The sequence below is a fragment of the Telopea speciosissima genome, chromosome 2 (assembly GCF_018873765.1).
Source record: "Telopea speciosissima isolate NSW1024214 ecotype Mountain lineage chromosome 2, Tspe_v1, whole genome shotgun sequence".
NCBI lineage: Eukaryota > Viridiplantae > Streptophyta > Magnoliopsida > Proteales > Proteaceae > Telopea > Telopea speciosissima.
Window position 1 is genome coordinate 77,168,273 of NC_057917.1, and position 20,340 is coordinate 77,188,612.

General features: G+C 37.4%; 2 protein-coding genes across 2 annotated transcripts; one reads left to right on the plus strand and one right to left on the minus strand.

Moving 5' to 3' along the window:
• The first annotated feature begins 3,525 nt into the window (after positions 1–3,525).
• LOC122650201 (3-hydroxyisobutyryl-CoA hydrolase-like protein 5) lies at positions 3,526–8,596 on the plus strand. The gene is made up of 16 exons (XM_043843537.1): positions 3,526–3,543; positions 3,802–3,871; positions 3,967–4,050; positions 4,147–4,215; positions 4,336–4,399; positions 4,554–4,627; positions 4,726–4,809; positions 4,956–5,040; positions 5,215–5,300; positions 6,566–6,687; positions 6,783–6,843; positions 7,592–7,690; positions 7,851–7,952; positions 8,075–8,116; positions 8,185–8,291; positions 8,374–8,596. The coding sequence occupies exons 2-16, from the start codon at positions 3,839–3,841 to the stop codon at positions 8,426–8,428; spliced, it is 1,167 nt and encodes a 388-aa protein (XP_043699472.1). The 5' UTR covers positions 3,526–3,543; positions 3,802–3,838; the 3' UTR covers positions 8,429–8,596.
• A 984-nt stretch (positions 8,597–9,580) lies between these two features.
• Positions 9,581–15,428, minus strand: LOC122649666. Its single transcript, XM_043842900.1, has 3 exons — positions 14,678–15,428; positions 10,971–11,134; positions 9,581–10,715 (listed from the first exon to the last, which is right to left on the minus strand). The coding sequence occupies exons 1-3, from the start codon at positions 15,321–15,323 to the stop codon at positions 9,621–9,623; spliced, it is 1,905 nt and encodes a 634-aa protein (XP_043698835.1). The 5' UTR covers positions 15,324–15,428; the 3' UTR covers positions 9,581–9,620.
• Between the last annotated feature and the right edge of the window lie 4,912 nt (positions 15,429–20,340).

Below are 20,340 nucleotides of genomic sequence, written 5' to 3' on the forward strand. Positions count from 1 at the left end.
CCCTCTGACAATGGAGTTATTTGCAAGATTGAGGACTGTGAGCGAATCAACTGAAGTAGAGAAGCAAGGAATCCCTGAAACCAAAAAAAAATAAAAGAGCTGAAATTGTATCTGGCGGAAGTCACCAGACCTGATTTGAACTTGGGTATGGAACTCACGATAGAAGAGGATTCGGGAGTCAGGATTCGAGAGGGGAGACTCTAAGGTTTTAAGTTGCCTTCAAAGGGACTTCCTTCTCTCCAAATCTCAGATGCACCAAGGAATTCAAACTCTTTGATTAGGTTTGCGAGTACCGCCCATAAATAGGACTAAGAATGAAGCTTTAAGATTAAAAGAAATTAGGAAAAGGGCAAGAAATAAGAAGCAACGTAAAGGGCGTAAGAGAAAGAGGGAGAGATTGATAAAAATGAAACCTCGGTGGACAAGATTATTTTGTCCTCATCTCTCTAAATCTGTTCTATTTCTATCACCAAAAAACCAACAGCCTGAAAATGGAAGCCGCCCCTAGGTTTCTGCCTTCCCTTGTTTTTTCTCAAACATAAAACAAAATTTCCTATAAATCCCCAACAAAACTCCCTCTGATTTGAAAGTAAACCAAAAACCCTCTCAAAACCAACGCCCTTTCTTTATGTATGTATTATCTGTCTCCAGATTCATTCCAGAATACAAAATTTTTAGCACCCATCCACATTACCGGAGAAGGAATTGGGGGCTTTCGGCATGGTGAGACAGGGGAGCATGGTGGGGAAAAAGAGAATGATAGTAATGTTAACAAAGGGGTTTCTTTTATTGCTATGATTCGTTTCCATTTGAGGAAATATAGTGTTTATGAGATTTGAATCACTACTCATCCTCTGGGATACGTTTGTGGAACAGAGGGTATAGCGAGCGAGGGTTGCAAAACTGAGGGCATGCATGGGGTGGGGTCGCAAGGGGTGTAGGTCTGGGCGGCGATTGCAGCGATAGATTATTGTGGACGTTGGGGTTCGCAAAGGGGGCTGGTGGTTGTACAGGCGGTGGTGGTGGTGACGGATGAGTCTTAGTTGAAAACGAGAAGAAGAAGAAGAAGAAGATGGGTCCCACTTATTTGATTAAAAAAAATGTTAATAGAGAAGATGATGGAATTATAAGAGTTTTTTATTAAATTACTAAAGGGGTAAAATGAACATTTTAACTTGGGTGCTACCTATGCTTAACGTCCGGGGGAAGGTTGCCATTTTGACCAAGTTTGGCAAGTCCGTGACATATTGAATACTTAGAGGGGGTGTCCATGAAAATTTCCCTTTTTTTTTGGGTCAAAGTTTAGATGCTGATCCAATCAATTTGAGTACTAGTTCTCACGTGTAGTCTGCATGAGTTTCTTTGCGAGTTGCTGATGCACGCACTGGAGGGATCTTAACTCCCATGCTATGGGGAGTTCGCTTCTGCTGCACGTACCAACAGGTGAACTACATGTGAGAGCCAACCAGCTGTCCTAATTTTGCCAATTGCAAAGGGAGGAGGGGTTTTTATGGAAACAAAATTAAAATATGATTGGCTCTGAGATGTTCGTTCCTCTGTTGGTATGTGCAGATGATCCATTCTCTGCTATGGGTATGGGTCCTCAAAACTATTTGGGTGTGCATCGTCATTAAATTTTTTGGGAGAGGTTCTGACCGGCAGCATACGGAGCCAATGAGAGTGCAAAAAAAAGTATCAACTGGATGGGATTTCCACCTTTCAAGGGAGGGAGGGCAGCTATCATTTTGTGGTCTAGCGCAGGAGCCATGCTCTCAGACAGACTCTTTTTCCCTTATTTTATGCCTTTTATGTGAGAAAAAAATCTTATGACCAAATGTTCTTTGTGCTGAGGGCGCAGGATGCACCCAGACACATTGGGGGTGGGCGAAATGACTGCCCCATATGTTTGGGCGCAGCTTGCGCTACCAGCTAGGGAACAATCGCCCATATCTTATATACCTCTGATTGGGGGGAATTCTTGAACAATCCATTTATGGGACCACATTGACATTTTAATGATAAATCATTGGGTCGTTCCTACTTAAAAGGGAAAAAATTCATCGGGTAGTTAACATGTCAAATTTTGTGACCTTGTCAACATATGGCTTTTGGATATTAAAACTTTGATACTTTATTTTCAAACATTTTTGATGTAGATATCTATCATCAAAAGATTATAAAGGACATTTTTATATGGAAAGGTTATCTGGTCCCCCGTCAAACCAAAGATACTTAACAAATGGCATGTCGGATTTGGTCTAAATTTTGTGGGCGAGCCTAGACTTGTGGCGAGCCTAGAGGCCTTGCAATGGTTAGAGTTGCATTGTTCAAAATATGAAGATTGCTCTTTGTAAAAAGTAGGGGATACATGTGATGGACATTTGCGCCTCCTTGACCCTACAACAATCTTGAGTCTTGTGCAAATGGGATGTTTTTTAATGCTCCCCAAGTGTATCACCTTTTCGCTCAAACTCCCAAGTAAGTTAAAAGGTGATGTGGATGATATGCACAAATCTTGAGATCCAACAAACATGCCACGTGACAAATTTTAGGAATGCAGGAAAGGCTTCTAAAAGTGATTGTATAGAAGAAAAATAAGGAAATATGCCACATCATAGCCCACAAAATTTTGCCAAGTGCAAAATGATATTGGCTATATCCACTCATTGGATAGATAATGGATGATCTAAATAGGTCATTTGATGAATTCTAGATTCAAATTTTTCTTCTATACAATCACTTTTAGAAGCCTTTCCTGCATTCCATAATATGTATCGTGGCATAGACTTGGATTTTCAAAGCTCTATTTTATCACTGATAAACTTCATTTGATCTTAAACTTGAACTAAGAGCAATAGACTTGGGAGCATTAAAAAATCATCCCATTTGCACAAGACTTCCGATTTGTAGGAAATGCGGAGTAGCCTAAATGTTTTTATCCCCACTTTGCAGAAGATCTGTTTTCATATTTTGAACAATGCAACTTAACCATTGCGTCTAGGCTCGCCCACAAGTCTAGGCTCGCCCACAAAATTTAGACCAAATCCGACATGCCATTTGTTAAGTATCTTTGGTTTGACGGGTGGACCAGATAACCTTTTCCATATAAAAATGTCCTTTATAATCTTTTTGAGTAGATAGACTACCAGAAAAATGTTTGAAAATAAAGTATCAAAGTTTTATGGACCAAAAAGGTACATATTTCTCTACCAATCACCCAAGAAGAGTATTTAAGCCTTGCGAGGGGTCCTTAGCTGATTTACACCAGATTAGACGTGCTCCATAGTACTCAGGTTTGAACGTAAGATTTATGATTTTGCCATTTTGCATGCTTCAATACATATATTACTAAATAAGGCAAAAAAGGCTTAAAATGGGTTGGTATGGGAAGTGGACAGGTGGGTTAGGTCTGAAGTGTAGTCATTACTTGGTGAAGTCAACTAACTGACCTTCAACACTACTGGCTTGCCAGTTTCTCTTTATAAACCATTCTCTCGTAGTGTTCCTGTTTTCTTCTGAGGCAACTATCTCAGCTCTGCTCTTGTGAGTTTCTCTGCTCTCACCAATGTAGATATGTTTGCTTTTTAATTGTTTGAAAAAATGTCTGTTGGGTTTTCTTCTACGGCTTTTGTTTTTCTTGGCTTAATAAATTTGGTAATGTGGAGAAAGGAAGTGACTTAGAGATACCCAGATTGCAGTTTTTCTTTCTGCTAAATGATATAGTTCCTTCACTGGCACATGCTCCAGCTTGGGTTTTCTCCTGCATTGGGGATCATTGTTTTAAATCAGTTTCTTATGCAGGTTTGATTCTTTGGTTTAGAATAGTCTACCTGTTTCAATGGCACAAGGTTCAGTAAACACAGGAGAACAGGTGCTTTCTATGTGGTTTCCTTTTTATAATTAATAGATTTCTGCAGTGAAAAAAGCTTGTTAGGTTACTGAATGGCTTAGTTAACTACCCTTTAGGTGGTTCTTGTTGAAGAAGTAAACCATGTGAAATTGCTCACCTTGAATCGACCTCGTCAACTTAATGTCATTTCGTGGAACATGGTATGTCAAATTAATTCACCAATTCTTTCATTTCCTCTGTCAACTATTATGTGTAATGATCTTTTAGTAGTAATCAATTTCCTTCATTGTGGTTAGCTTTCTCTGCTAACTAAGTATCTAGAGAATTGGGAGAAGGATGATCAAACAGAGCTTATCCTAATCAAGGTTAGTATTATTACTTTCCATCACAATTCAGTTGCTGGGTTTGCTTTCCATGCTCTGTTAGTCCATGGTTTACTTACTTTTGTCTTACATTTTCTCATATTGCTCATGAATCTTGATTAGGGAGCTGGACGGGCTTTTTCTGCCGGTGGGGATTTAAAAATGTTCTATGATGGGAGGAAGATAGGTATGTAGATCACTAAGAAAGTTTACTTTCTTCACTTTCAAACTGATGGATGCTCTTTCCTCAGAATCTACTGCTATTCTGAAATTTGTTCTAGATTAATCTTTGTCATGTCAATTTGATTAGTATGAGTAACTCATGAATTGCCTTTTGCCAGAGGATTCCTGCCTAGAGGTTGCATATAGAATGTATTGGCTGTGTTATCACCAGTTCATCTATAAGAAAACCCAGGTACGAGGCCTGGCCTTGTGAACAGAAATGATGTTTCTTCTGTTTTCTAAATTATGTGTGGTAGAAATTTTGAATTCTACCAATAAATTTGTTGATAGGTGGCTCTTGTTAATGGAATATGCATGGGTGGAGGTGCAACTCTTATGGTTCCAATGAAATTCTCAGTTGTCACAGATAAGACTGTATGTATTTGACACTGTTTGAGATATTGCTAGATATATTAATTTTGGTTCAAGGACACATCAATGCATACATTTCAAATGTGTTTCTGTTACTTGGACGAGTATTTTGTATACTATAGATTTGTGAGAGTTCCTTTTCTTTATAGGTTTTTGCAATGCCTGAAGCTAGTATTGGTTTTTACACAGACTGCAGCTTCACATACATTCTTCCACGTCTCCCTGGGTATTTGGGTAAGCTTGTAATTCATAAGCAAATTGACATAACTCAGTTACATTTTGATAGGTGAAAGTGATACTTTTATGCCCACTCTTAAGGGAGGAATAACCAGAAACACTCAATTTGGGAACAGGAGGCTTTTTCATGATTCTCTCCCTGCAGCTAATATGTCAAATGCAATTTCACAGGGGAATACTTGGCCTTAACAGGTGCTAGACTAAATGGGAAGGAATTGATTGCAACTGGTCTGGCAACCCACTTTGTTCCTTCTGAGGTGAGATTAAGCCTTTGTCTGTTTCTAGTTTCTTTCTCTTCAATCTTGATCTTGTAACAATGGAACTGGTGATTTTTCATATGTTAAAACATACTCTCATTGATGGTTATACAACCATCTTTTCAAGTATTTAATTATTTTCTCCATTTTGGAAAGAGAAGATTTAGGGAAGACATATTAAAGAGTATAATCATACTCTATAAATATCAATCATCTCCAAGTCTTCAGCTATAACATGAACTCAATTTATATCCTTTTGAGGTAATTAGCAAACTGGTTTTGCGGAAATTGTAACCTGCCCAATTATGTTCAAGAGACTCATATTGTATTGTGCATGTATGCTTTTCTCTAACTTATAACAGAATGAGCACTTCTTTTCCAGAATAAGAAAAGCAGAACCCAGACAGGCAATAAGTAATTGGACACCACAATCACAAATTCAATTTGTAGAAACCTGTATTTAACATCTGTAACACCACTATGAAACTGCCAATCTTTCTAGATTTTGGACAGTTGGAATCAAAATTGACAGTTCTGTAAGCCCTTGTTAAGAAGTCAAAAGCTGAAAACCCTTAGATAAGGAAAATGGAAGGACAATCTGCTGCTGAAGTTGATGACCCAAAATTGAATGCTGGTCTTGATATGCTCTGATTGCTTGTGAAGGCAGCAGTATGTGCAATCTAAATGAATTCTCATCATCACAGTATAATGGAGCCGTTGCAGACTCACTCAATGCCTAGATTTCCAGAAAACTATAACAACATGGTAATATGCCAATATATGAGTCTGTAAGATGTTTGGCATTGAGCTGGAGGGTTAAAGAATTAACTGCTTCCCGCTTTTCTAGTAGACAAAAATTTACATAGGAAAGCACAAAAACTTGCTGTAGAGAAGCCACCGGTACATCTCTGACCCAATACACATCAGTATATGGACAAGCCCCAGAGTACATGGAAACAGATGAAGGGGAAAAAACAGTGTAGAGTTTGTGGATGATCCCAAGGAATACATAAAAGAGAAACCAAACGAACAGATCAAGGCCCTCAATAGAGAAGGGCAAACACCCAACAATGTTCTGATATCATGTAGCATGATGGAGTATCTCACCCTTAGTTGGATGAAGCTCACATTGGAATTGATGTATGCAATATAAAATATGTGCATTTGAGACATTGTCATCTATCTTTTGTGTTGGTATCATTTATACTGCTTGCATGCATGGACATTCAAATTACTAACATATTATGGCATTTTTTGTGTTTCAGAAATTGCTTGAGCTTGAGAAGCATTTGATTAGTTTGAACTCCGGTGACAATAATGCTGTTAAATCAGTCATTGAGGAATTTTCTGTTGATGTTCAACCTGACGAAGATAGTTTCTTACACAAGTATTAATACTAAACTGATGAAGCATGTCTTTTCTGCCTTTGGAGGGGAGGATCAGTTCCATTGGAATTACACTGTTTTGTGGTTTTTTCTCCAGGCAATCAATAATTGACAAATGCTTCTGCCAGGATTCTGTTGAGGAAATTATAAGATCATTTGTGAGTTTCCGTTATCACTTACTGGCAGATGTATCAAAAGGAATCTGTCTCTCCTACTTACTTCCTCCCTCCTTTAAGTGGTAATTGAGTGGTTTTGGAGAGGCCAACTTGAGCTAAAATTAGGTTCAGGTTTCATTTAGTAGACCAATGACCAGGTTCAGGCTACACTTAAACATGACCTTTATTTAAGGCCTTGATTCTTTGTAGTGTATATCCTCACTCTTCTTCTGTTTGTTTTTCTTATTGAGCTAACCCATACCTGCCAATTCATCAGTCAGTTTGATTTCAGTTTAGCTACAACCTGCAATGAAACCCTTTATGATCCCACCCTTTATGACCCCTATTCAAGAACAAAGAAATGTACCTCCTTAAATGGCCAAAACAGAATATCATCTGTGTCTATCCCCAAAAGTACATGACATACAGACCATCCATCTGATGAGATACTTGGATTAGCCATATGAATGTCTTGTTGACATTAGCCCATATTGCATCGTTCATGGGATTTGTATATGAATTATTCTTTTGGGGGTTGGGTCTATGGTTAGTTGTCAATATAAAAGGATGGGTTTTGAGGGTATCAACCTCCCCAACCTCCCCAGACTTCTGTCAACCAACCGATCAATTACCGTTGAACTGATCAACTGATCAATAACAGGATGGGTTTTGAGGCTGTTGGAGTTTTGTACTATTACCCAGATCGAACCTTAAGGGTTTTATAGACTGAGATCTATCTTTTGCTGTTCAGGAAACTGAAGGAAACATAAAGGGAAATGAATGGATAGGTCCAGTGCTCAAGGGTTTGAAAAGATCTTCTCCTACAGGATTGAAGATAACATTGAGATCGGTATGCTTGCTTGCACCAATTGTCCTCTTTAACTGCTATTTTTTTTCAGTTTCAGTTTTGAACCTTGGACAGTTCATTTTTTCTTGACCCAAAAAATTGTGTACTTTTCTTGCAAGTTCCAGCATCCATATCTTACAGTTCCATTTCTTCATTTCCACAGATTCGAGAGGGAAGGAAACAAACTTTGACTGAATGTTTGAAGAGAGAATTCAGAGTCACAGTCAACATACTGAGAGGCAAAATATTTGGTGATGTCTATGAGGTAGTAAATATAAGTATTGAACATATCAGAAAAAAAAAAGAGTAGAGCAAATTTAGAATTGATTTGCAACACATATTACTCTGCAAAGACTACTGAATTCTTCTTGTTTTTGTTTTGAAAAGGGTATCAGAGCTCTAACCATTGACAAAGACAATTCCCCAAAGGTACTCACCCTCACTCACTGACTCTCTCTTTCTCCCTCCCATCTATCTAATTTTAAAAAATATTGTAGTGGGACCCAGCAACTCTTGATAAAGTTAGTGGAGAAAGAGTGGACCTACTCTTCCAGCCATTTAAAGAAGAACTGGAGCTCCAGATTCCAGCCAAGGAAGAATGCAGGTCAGTCTTGGTAAGAGGTTCCATTTATTTTTCCTTCCCTCTCTTTTTTGCTTCATCTGTTAATTTCTTTAGTCTTGAACAGGTGGGATGGAAAGTATGAGAATACAGCCTATCCAAGCTTAAAGGCAACAGCCTAACCCAAATAATATCAACTTCTCAGCAGTCATGAGTTCCCCCCAAATGTACTTCCCCTTGTATATATGTAATAAAGTTTACTGTTCTACAGCAATTCAGGCTGGTTTTACATTTCTTTCTCTAGTTTTCATTATTACTAATAAAATTCTTCTTCCAATAGTAAAGATTTTCATTCTACAGGGCAGAAAGGTTCATAAAAAAACATTGAAATGTGAAAATCTTGAACTATAAAGTATCTAATGGAAAGGAAAATCTTGAACTATAAAGTATCTAATGGAAAGGAAAATCTTGAACTATAAAGTATCTAATGGAAAGGAAAATCTTGAACTATAGACCAGAAAATATTCATGAGGGGATTAAGATAGAAAAAAAAAACTGTTTCAAGACTTTCAAATGCTCACCTAGGAACGGCTTCCGGCATATCCTTGAACAGTTTGTGTATATACATAAGATTCTGATTTGAGGGGTACGTTTTAAGGCCCACATCGGCTATGGCTTGGAGTTAACAAAGATATTTATTAAAGTGTCTAAGTGCTAAATTTACCTGTCCCACTGGACGGAGTGATTGGGACCTGATTTAATCGCGGCCCAGGAAAGTCCCCGGGCCCATTTAATCACAGAGATGTGGACTCGAAAACGAGAGTGCTTTGGGTGGATGAAATCTGTTCTGGGCTGAGACACGTGTGGAGCCCGAGATTTCCCGCCAGGTATTTGGCCGACTGTGTTACAGTTATTCACTCGATCCAACGGATTAACTGAACGGGGCTTACGATCCAGTGGTTTTTATTTTTGAAAAATCAAACCATTTAATTTTTTTTTTGTTGCAAAAACCATTTTAAATATTGAATCTCTACAATACTTGTTCATAAATTTACATTCTCATGGGCCAATAAAGGCTTAAAAGACATAAAATACACAATAAACTAAGGTTTTTTTTTAGGGGGGGGGGGGAATGAATGGACCAAGGTTTAAGAACCCCAATATGTACTGTTGTGTGTGTGTGTGTAAAATTACCTTTATACTCCTCCCTAGATGTGAGTAAATGGATAATACGAGTTGGTAAAAACTTTATTTTCTTGTGGAACAGTTGAGGAAATTATCTTCTCTCTTTCAGTGAAAAGAATATACTAATGAGAAGTTAATTTTGTTAAGAGAAAGAAGAAAAAAAATACAAGTAACCATCAGAATCAGATTTTATGAGAGGTGGCACACTACAGCCACACAAGAAGAGTCACCATCCACTACCCACATACCCAAACTTCGAAGAGCCTTTTGAAGATAATTCAATTCCATCTCATAAGGCCAAAAGATAATCTTTTTCTCATCTCCAAGAGAAGTTTGACTGGTGTAATTGCTAAAAATCTTTAGTCCAAAAATCAATTCATTAATTTTCTTAATCCTGACACCATTTACTTGCAGGGATTCTGATGCAAAATACACAAAATGCCTGCGTTCTCTAGACAGTGAATTGTCTTCCATTGAAGCCTTTGCTGTCTGTGCAACTTTGAAAATAAAATCATCAATCCAAATATTTGTAGCTGTTGCTGAGCTCCTGAGAAACATTAGTCCTGAATCTCTTGCAGAGAAGAAATCATACGAGGGCTCATTTGCAATAGAAAATGCATCAGCGCTGACAGGAACCATGTTTCCATCAATGACCCAAGAACTATAATGAGAATCTAGGCACTTCTTAATCACATAAGCCATAGCCAGGATTTCCCTGATCAGTTGTGCATAGGATCCCTGACTGCCCATCGATTTGTAGCCACCAACACCATTGAGCAATTGTTGTACATTAACCACAGGATGTCCCCTCCTTGCAAGATCCAACAAGAACTCAGACTCAGGGCCCAGCAAGATATAGTTCCGGATATCCAGCCTCTCAAAATGGCACAGCATGTTCCTAGTGATGATCTGAGATGCTCCAAATATGCTTAGAAGTATAATAGTATTCTCTTTCTGCACACTCTTAAGAACAGGATCGAGTTCATCAAAGCTCCTTACAGTCCTCTCAGGAATCACTTCTCTGAAGCAGAAATCATACCATTTTAGATTACTCAAGGGCAGCATTTCTAAAAAGTTGAGATCAAGGGACCTTGCATCAAGTAAATAAGAATCTGGCCCAGCTGTTTTCCCATAGTTAACACCAGCATCTCTATGGGAGACACTGAGAGCTCTCTCACGTAGAAAGTTGGTATAAATATTGAAGTAGGAACGAGAGTGAATGAATTTGATGAACCAAGGAGTCCATATTCTCTCTCCCATCTTTTTATACCATCCAGTTGTCACCTGCATCAAAAGAAAAGCAGAATGAAAGGGGATCATCACAGACACAAGGAATATGAGTATGTGCACATATCCATGTCAACTACTTGCACATAAACACCATTATTCTAAATACATCACACACTCACCCATGCACATAAAAGATATTTCGGCTGAAATATTGTTTGCCACCTGAAATGGTAGTGAGTGGTGACAGGGAAAAATATGGTCCAGAATAATTTTATAAGCCACAAGTTGGAGATAGATAAGTTAAATTACCATCCCCTGCAGAACTGGCTTAATGTTCTTGGCCTTGTGTTCATCATACCACAGACGGAACTCTTTCCAGGGTTTTGGAAAGAGAAGTTGACCCCAGGTGCCAACCAATTGGTACAAAAAAAGTCGAGTTTCACTACCCAACTGCAATTTGTTTCCATGTTTACCTGTTGTAGACAGTGATGGTTAAAAATGAAAAGATAACTGTATTTTAATAGCTTAATTTGGGCCCAGATAGACCTAAAGGTGAAACAGGTTCTACTTTTCTTTTTTTTTTTGGGGGTGGGGGAGAAAAACAGGTTCAATATACCAATAATAAACAAAATCTACGGACATAAATTTCAGCCATGCCTGAAAGAACAAATCTGTCCAATACGTCCAGCTAAAAGATGAAGCAGAACATCATTTAAAGAAATGCACATAATGAAGTAAGACAGAATACAAAATAATTGCTGGGATCTCATGATTTACAAGGCACTTGCACAAGTAATTGATGAGCACATTTATGTGTGAAATTTTAGGGCATAAATTATACATTTTACCACATTGGACGAGTTACTCGGTGCTTTCTTGTGCTTTTCAAGTTTTAGGTGAATTCTTGTGAAAATGGAGGAGATGATGCTAAGGAAATGTTTTTAAGCTGTTTAAAGGTGTTAATGGCTTGGATGCGTAGCCCATCGAATCAGCTAGTACGGTTCAAACGGCACTTAATTCTGAGTTGAAGCGAAGAAGTTACGGCCGTTTCGTAACGATGCGTGAAAATGGTCTGCAGGGGTTTATTTATAATTATTGACAGTCGGCTGGGGACAAAGTGAAGCAAAAGTCCGGATTCTGGGGGCCTTAATGCAATAACTAGAAGTTATATTTCCTGTACCGAAAGATTCCATTTGGAGGGCTCGACAGTCCAACTTCAACTTGAGATATCTTGGGCTCCCGAACTCCGATTGGATGAAATTTGGGTCTATTTTGTGTGATTTTTCGCAAGGAACACAATGGTGAGACCTATATAAGCACCCCATGCTCCACGTTTTTGAAGGACAGAATGGGTATTTTATTTATTCTTGAAGGAATCCTAGTCATCACCCTTATTTTCTCTCTCCTCCAACTTCTCAAGGGCACTTCTGAAATTCTACTTGGGATAGATTTATATTTTCTCATCTATGGAACGTTGAAAAATCAAAGATGCTTTGATTTTATTGCTTGAGAAGATATCTACAAAGAAAAGGAAGCACTTGTTAGAATTGGAAGTTTACTTTTCTAGAAATAGAAAGTCTATGTAAACAATCCTCTCTACTTCTTCTTTCTATTTTTTCTTTTTCTTAGGATTCAAGGCATTGTAAAGAGGAAGGAGAAGAGAATATTCTCTTTTCTTAGGGAATATTTCTCCTACACTTCCCTCTTCTCTCTTCTCCTCTCTTCCCCTTATAAATACCCCTTGCCCCTCGGGTTGTAAGAAGTAGTTTTTAGTTCAGTTTTTAGTTAGTTTCTAGTTCAATTTTAATTCAGTTTTTAGTGTAATTTTTATTTCATTCACTTAGTGAAATTTTCTCTTCTTTTCCTTTTTTTGGCTTAAGTTCTTAGTTTTGATTTCAAGTTCTTAGTTTTGATTTCATAAGTCTAGTTTAATGGTTGTAATAGTTTTAGTTTAAAGCTTCCTAGTCTAAGTTCCTATGTTGATGACAAGACATGGAGATTTAGAAGAGGAAGCCATGGTGAGTTTATTCAAGTATTCAAGCACATCAAGGTATCTCATTCTCTAAACCCTTAATCTCATTCTCCCTTTCCTCTATCTCTCTCTATCTTCTTCTTCTTCTCCCTCTATTTCTTTTATTTTTTTATATGGTTGTGGTATGTGGATGCACTTTTATTCCCTTATTTCTTTTTATGTGATTATGAAGTGTGGCTGCGTTTTATTATTCCTTTTCGCATTAGTTTGATAGGTTAGATGCTCATCGTAGGCGAATTTAATCCTTAATTTTGTTAGATGCTTATGAGTTAGGATGCATTAATTTTCATTAGTTTAATTAGTTTAATTTAACATTTTAATTTGATCCACTTTGCATTACTTTTAAGTTAATTAAATAGAGTGATATATCTCTCGTGTTCCGAGCTTGAGAATGAGGCTTGAGAGAAAAATTTCATAAAATGGATACCTTTAGTTGTCGTAGGCACAAATGCATTCCTAGCCATGTACGGTAACCAGGAAGAAAAAAAAAACCTACAGCATTGGCCCCTTCTCTGGATGCAGACCAGGATCTCAAGCAAGCAGTGATGAGCGAGACAGGGGGAACGACTATTTCTAGTCATATGCTCTTTTCTTAAGTGTGGTGTCTTCAATAAATTTCACTCTTAACAAAGTCAGTTCCAACTATTCATCCTTTAGTCTCTAGACCTAGGTGGCCACTATGACACCCAAACTCTGATAGTATGCATATACCAGCAAGGGTGGAGCCAAGACTTCCACTTCCTGGGTCTGACCTTGCACATAGGCTTATACAGATAAATATAGGTTTGGTTTCCACACCTTAGTATCTTTGATATGCTCAACAACAACAACAACAATAATAATTTATAAGGGCAGTTGCAAATCTCATACCCCCATGATTTTCTTGAACTGATTTCCCATATAATGTGCAATTTGATGGTAAATAACCATTTCTAGGGTCAAGGGTAATGAAGTCACATGAATCAGAGACATGGAAAGGTGCATGCATCACCCAAGTCGCATAGAAAAGTTTTGAATGTCAATGGTTGTTTACCCCAAGAGCCCTGGTCATCCTGAAAGAGGCAAAAGAGATTTGAAATTTTCCCAGATGCTCTCATATTTAGCATGAAAGGCATAAGATAACAGCTAATCCCCATGTAAAAATTGCAAAATGATTCAAAATTATCTTCATACTCCAGAGAAAACATCATTTCTCATATTAGCTGCATCCATAACAATTCAGGATGGAACTTTCATGCACCCTGGTTATAACCAAATATTTGGCAGAACTACGGATGGGCTTAAACAATGAAAGCTTCACAAGGGTTCTTCAAAAGTCATGTATTTGGCACAGAAAATTCAGTTCCTTTATGAACACTATTAATTGTCATTACGATCTGAAGGGATGATATCCGCTAGAAACATGGACATGACACTGGAACACAAGGAGAGGATTTAAATTGCCCAAGACAGTCAAAAAAGTTTACTAATCTAGAAAATCCTGAGGGAATTCCATCAATCTGGAAATTAAAGTTGATAACTCCATATAACTTGAAATATAGATTATATATAAGAAAATGTTTAAAACTCTATCAATAACTAGTTGGAAGGTCTGTCTATACAAGGATTTTATTTTGACAAGCATTTCCTGTTCTAATGATTCTCAAGCTAATGCCTTACAAATAACACAAGGTTCAAAGTAAACTTACATACTGTCTATCCCTTGCAATGTACCATCAAACTAATCAAATCAAAAGTTCTTCCTCTGATGAAAATTAATACAGCACACCCACAAAACGAAGAATTATACGGACTGATTAACTACTGAGCTTTTCTGGTACACAAATGGCTTCTAAATACAGTAAAACTGTGTCTACTTACGTTGATTGGTAGATATTGCATCCAATACAATCAAGAAAATTTCAACAAATAACTGAAGAGCACCACTAATTGAAACATATAGATTGAAACAGAGCTGCAGATCAAATCAAATCATAAAACTTGCCTGCAACAAACCTCGGTCTTTGCAATGAAGCACCATAAATCGACGGATGGAAATTTGAAGAGTTATAATAATAGTTAGCAATTAACGTTTTGAGGAACTCATAATAAAGAGGAGAAACCTCCAAATCATCTTCCACAACAAAAGCGAATTCATCATCTGAACTGGGCCACCAAGCCTCCAACCACTGGGCCTGTAAACCAACATTCCCCGTCCTATAATGTACAAACTTCTCGCCAAACCTCCAGGAAAATCCATCAACAAAATCCAGAATCCGACTCGATTCCTCAAGCTTTTTACTCAAAACTTCAGACCCATTTCTCAAATCAACTTCCTTAAAATGATCTATGAACACATGAAGATGGACCCTGTCATGGCCATAATCAGCATTTGCAAGTGACCGTAGGCACCGAGAGAGTGAATCAAAGCGATCAAAAGCAAGAACTTTGATGATAAAAGTGAAATTAGGAGGAACTGAACTAGGATTTCCGAGGTGATTGAAGTAAGAAGAAGGGGTGTTAGTTGGGTTACCGTTGAAGTGCAAGGTTTCAGGTGCGAAGAGATGGAGAGAAGAGTGGTAGTAGGAGTAGAGGAACAGAGAAAAGAAAGAGAGAAGAAAAAGAGGAAGTAATCTGCTCTTGGGAGTCATCTAGGTTGTTAGAATTTTGGATTTAAAGAAGAAGGGTTTATCTGATCGAACAGAGATGGAAACCAGAGATCTCTGAGCTTGAGCTTCTTCGGAGAGATTTGATGTACAAAGAGAAATTTTGAAAAGAGAGATACGAAGCGCATTGTAAGGGTTCTTGCGAGACCAGAAGTGAAGTGCACGAAACTCTCTATACAACGACCGGTGACTGGTGTCTCCGCCGGTGAGGATCCGGAGATTGGAATACATCAGCAACCCATGGGGAGTGGCACAAGGAGTGAAGAACCAGTACGGCGTTCTTTAACTTTGGGTCACGGACTCACGGCCACTTTACACTTTGTGTATCTATGTAATTTGGTATTTTCTATATGTCACTCTTTTAGTGACAATTGGTGCCTCAACCAAAATTTTTTTTTTTTCATTTGAAAGATATGGGTGAGTCCATGATTTTAAAAATCGGGAATCAGATCATTGAATCTTCCTATTCATGTCGGAATCGGCCATGACCAATCACGATTTCAACCAATTCGGTATGGCCGATTCACACTTAAAACCCTAGAAATTTCTCTTTTATTGGATATGTGGACCAATTCTAGAGTTTTTGAAGGTTGATTTCAATCGATTTTGATCCGATACGGATTGGAATCGTCATTGTCCGATTTCGCATTTTAAATCCTTTGGTGAGCCTGGATCCTCACCCATGGAACCACCTTCCTTGTTTTCTTTGGTTTTGGAACGCTAGCCCGCATTCCTGTTCTCCATCTTCCTTCCAAGTCCACTGCAGTAGTGGTCGGTGAGCCTACATCAAAGGTTATTGAGCCTCCTGCCCAAGGTTTTAGAATATGGAATCGGCCTTCAAGAACCATAGAATCGGTTCACATATCCAAAAACAGGGAAATTTCTAGGGTTAGATCAGGATCAGTCATGGTCGATTCCAATATGAATCGGATGATTTCACAATCCGATTCCAGATTTTTTTTTAAAACCATGCCATGTCCTCTTCTCTGTTTCAGTTTTTTTTTTTTTAAGTAAGAAATAGTTTTATTGATAAGAGGAATAAAAGGAGCTCAAGGCATGCTCATTACAATGATCACGAACTCGAATCAAGCCACACTATCTTACTTATTAGACACAAAGCCTTCCTGGCTAAAGAGAGTGCAACATAATTCGTATCTCTAGAAATACAAAAGAAATAACTCTATGTTCCCAGTCCACTACGATGTTTTCTTTTTCCATCTAACAGTATAGAGCCCTTGCCCCCTTCCTCTTATCCGTCTTTGTTGGAAATGGATCCTCTTCAGCGTTAGTGCGTTCCTGGTGGTGTTCTCCTTAGGATGCATGCTAGATAATTCAGCCATTTGATGTGTGCTGGAGAGGATCTGAATCTGTCTTTGTTCCAATTGAATGGAGCAACGTCCGACAAGTCTACATCTATGGGTATTGAGCTGGGCCTCTACCCACTTGATCTTCTCGTTTCTCTTTCTCCCTCCTCCCTAGTTATCTAGAATTCCTTGCCATGTTTTAGAACATCTGCAGCCATAAGATTTTAGAAATTGTATTTAAATTCTTCCTAATCATTCTAATAAATTCAGAAGAAAAAGGTTACTACAATCAAGTCAAACCCATTCATTCTGGTTCTTGTACTACTTGAAATCTTTTATCTATCATTGAAGAAAAAGGAAATATTTATTAAAAAAAAAGAAAAGAAAAAACTCTTCTAATTTCTAATTAAGCATTAGCCGTTGTTTTGTTCTTTATAGGAATTTTGTGAAGTGATTTTCTATTAATTTGTATTGATCTTGTGGTGCTGTGTTGAGTTTAAAATTACAACATACACTTAAAATGATATTTGGCAATGCACCTTACTGATAGATCTGATTGTTCTCTTCAAGAGTTATTATAAATGTACAAATGCGGGATGTAATTTCCGCAAGCAAACATGTGGAGAGGGCTTCAATAGACCCAAAAACTGTTATTACGACATATGAAGGGAAACATAATCAACAACTCACAAAATAGCCCCAATCACAATTAAGACCAACAACTTGTGTCTGAGAAACATCCCTTGCTTAGAACAGAGATTGGAAACAATGAACAACAGCCTGCAGCACTCTTCTCTTCCTGATCACAAGACTTGATTTTCTTGTTCAATTTATGCCATTCAATTTGTAATTCGCGAAGACATTTTGTATAAGTGGTGTTAGGATGGCATTCAATTGGTATGCGTTGATGAGGATCAAACACAATCGATCTTGGATCAAGTACATCATATTTGAATTCGTAGAACTCAAAGAAGTGGAAAATTTGGGTGTATAGGGATTGCTCTATACTGGAAACAAGCTTAGAGAACCCTAAGAAGAAAGAAGTTTCATTTAAGTTATCTAGGTGTCCAGGAGTAGAAAGAGATTAAGCAAGATTATCACTCAACTAACTTTAGGAGCAAAAATCGTATTTTAGCTAAACTCGCGACATAGTATAGTCTGTGGGTATTTCAAGGTGTGTCGTTTCATTTCCAAATCGCGTAACTCTTACTTTCAATCATTTATCCCATGTGTAGTGAAGTTCCGAAGGCTCCACTTGACAATCTGGTAAATCGATTTCTCCAAAAGATGCCTCACATTCATTGTATACGAATCAACATCAAATATCCCCCTTTTCAGGTCTGACAAACTATGCAGGTGGTTGGTGGTTGCAACTTTCCGGGATTCTATGTAACAAATTTCAGGTCAGGTTATCATGATTTATTTACCAATAAAAAGAGATGCATATAATTTAAGAAATAAAAAAAATCAACTGAAGGGTGGAGAAAGCCTGGATTGATTAGTACTGATTATTGCAGCATGAAGACTAGGGCACAAACTTGATCAAGTCACCATTTCTTTCTGTCGTTATAATCCAAATATTAAAGCCAAAGAATGTGCTACTCTGAAAATCTACCCTAGCATATGTTGGTTGACTAGGTATCAATCTATTATATATATGCATTAAGATTAATAACTCACCTCTGCAACATACTATTATACTACCCATTTAAGTGTGTTCACTTCTGACTTTAGCTTCAAGTATTTGAAGTGAGCCAAAATCGTACACCTTATCATTCATTCTTTTGCTTTATATTTATACTAGAGATCTAAGTAACTACATAAAACACTGAAATTCAATTTCATTTTCTTTTGATCTTCAACCTTATTGTAGTCATTGAGTTGTAATTATTAAATACATAATTTATTTTTTAGATTCAATTGGGTATTTGTATAAAAAGGTTAACCTAAATTCATGCAAGAAAGCAAAGATTGGCAACAAAAGTAAATAAATAGGTGATTAAGGATGAGATAAGATGGGGTTAGCTCTACCTGTTTAGTTTTCTCCAATATCTCAAGTTACAAACAGATATGTTATACAACATAATTTTTATTATTTCTTACCTATCAAAACAAATGAGACTTAAATAGAAAGGCACAACAATGAACAATGTATGAGGACTCTTCACATTGTGGTTATGACAATATGGTACAAAAAACATGAAGGGATTTTCTTATTGACATCCCTTTTAAGGTGTCAAATATTTTGTAACTTTATTTTTTTGCCTTTTTAGTATAACTAATTTTTTTTTCAATAAAGGTTAGTCCTATCGTTTCATATGTGTACTTGAAAATGTGTAAAAACAATGACAAGTTTTGATAATAACATAAGAACCCAATTTTTATGCATGGTCATGTACATACACGGTTGTGGTTGGGCGTTGGATGGAGGTGGGAGGCAGAAGTGTAATTACATATTCCCTCTCTTCCTCATCCAACGATTGAAGGCACAACCGTGTACGTATATGATTGTGCATAAAACCTTTTGTCATGACATAATGATAAGAATCTTTTGTTACACATATCTTAGAGAAATTTTATGAATAATACATGGACAATAATAAAAAAGTTACAAATTCTAAATATACCTACGAAGCTGTCGTTTAAACAATTCCAAACATGGAAAATAAGTACTTTATTGACATAGAAACGTATAATGAACCATTGCTCCTTGGTTTGTTCTTAACCATTTCCAACAAGTCATCCTTGTGGCTCAAAAATGGTGAAACCATGAAAGAAAGATTCATTTCAGTGGGTCATGTAATAGAGCTTTTCCTAATTAGAAAGCATTTATTTCATAATATTTTGCTTATATTAATATCTAAAGCTTTTCATAACCTTTTTATTAATTGTAAGGGTCTAGAATCTGGACAATGCCACAAATATCATCTAGCTTGCGAATCGTTATCCTCTCCTGTTACTACACGATGCAACACTGCATCGTGCGGCGCTGCAGAGACCATATGGCACAGTGAGCCCCACATGGTGCACATGGCCTTTGCAACCACCGCACGATGCAGTACTGCACCGTGCAATCACAGGATAGGATAAAAATTCCTAGCTTGTCCCCTTCAATACTTATCAGGTCTAACATTCAAGTTCTATGCAATTCTTTTTTTTTTTTTTGGTTGAGGTTCTATGCAATTCGATTCCTGTTCTATTGCTGTTTTTTTGTTTAAATCATAAGATTGGAGATGTGTGCAATATCTGGACAAAAAATCACTCTCATTGGGCACAGTAGACCTGTCATACTGCCTCTGGACCGATTAAGGATCATTTGAGAACCGGAATCGACTAGATCGAATACTAATTGGCCCTGGTTTCTATATATAGGACCAGTTAGTTAATTAACCGGTTCTGTCATGAACTCACGAGGCCGAAACTGATTTGGAACTGGACCAATTGACACCTCTACTCTCATCATGTCAGTAGTCAGATTCTTCAAACTCTATGACTATTTTTGGGTATATTTCCTCTAATTCATTATATTTGGGGTAGGGGGATACCTCTATAAGGAAATCATCTCCCAAAGGACTCTCAAGATAATAAGAAATGGAAAAGTTAAAACAAAAAGCCTCAAGATATCGGTCTCCTGTGATACCTACAACACATTCATAACAATCTAGTATTGGGCTGTATCAGTCCAAGATTGGATCAGA

Bases quoted from the DNA above. Each gene is read 5' to 3' on its own strand.
- LOC122649666 (XM_043842900.1), bottom strand. From the start codon at position 15,323: ATGACTCCCAAGAGCAGATTACTTCCTCTTTTTCTTCTCTCTTTCTTT. The intron at 11,135-14,677 runs GCAAGTTTTATG...TGTCTACAACAG, and splicing joins AAGACCGAGGTTTGTTGCAG to GTAAACATGGAAACAAATTG. The intron at 10,716-10,970 runs GTAATTTAACTT...CTTTTGATGCAG, and splicing joins AGCCAGTTCTGCAGGGGATG to GTGACAACTGGATGGTATAA.
- LOC122650201 (XM_043843537.1), top strand. From the start codon at position 3,839: ATGGCACAAGGTTCAGTAAACACAGGAGAACAG. The intron at 4,628-4,725 runs GTACGAGGCCTG...ATTTGTTGATAG, and splicing joins TCATCTATAAGAAAACCCAG to GTGGCTCTTGTTAATGGAAT. The intron at 7,691-7,850 runs GTATGCTTGCTT...TCATTTCCACAG, and splicing joins TGAAGATAACATTGAGATCG to ATTCGAGAGGGAAGGAAACA.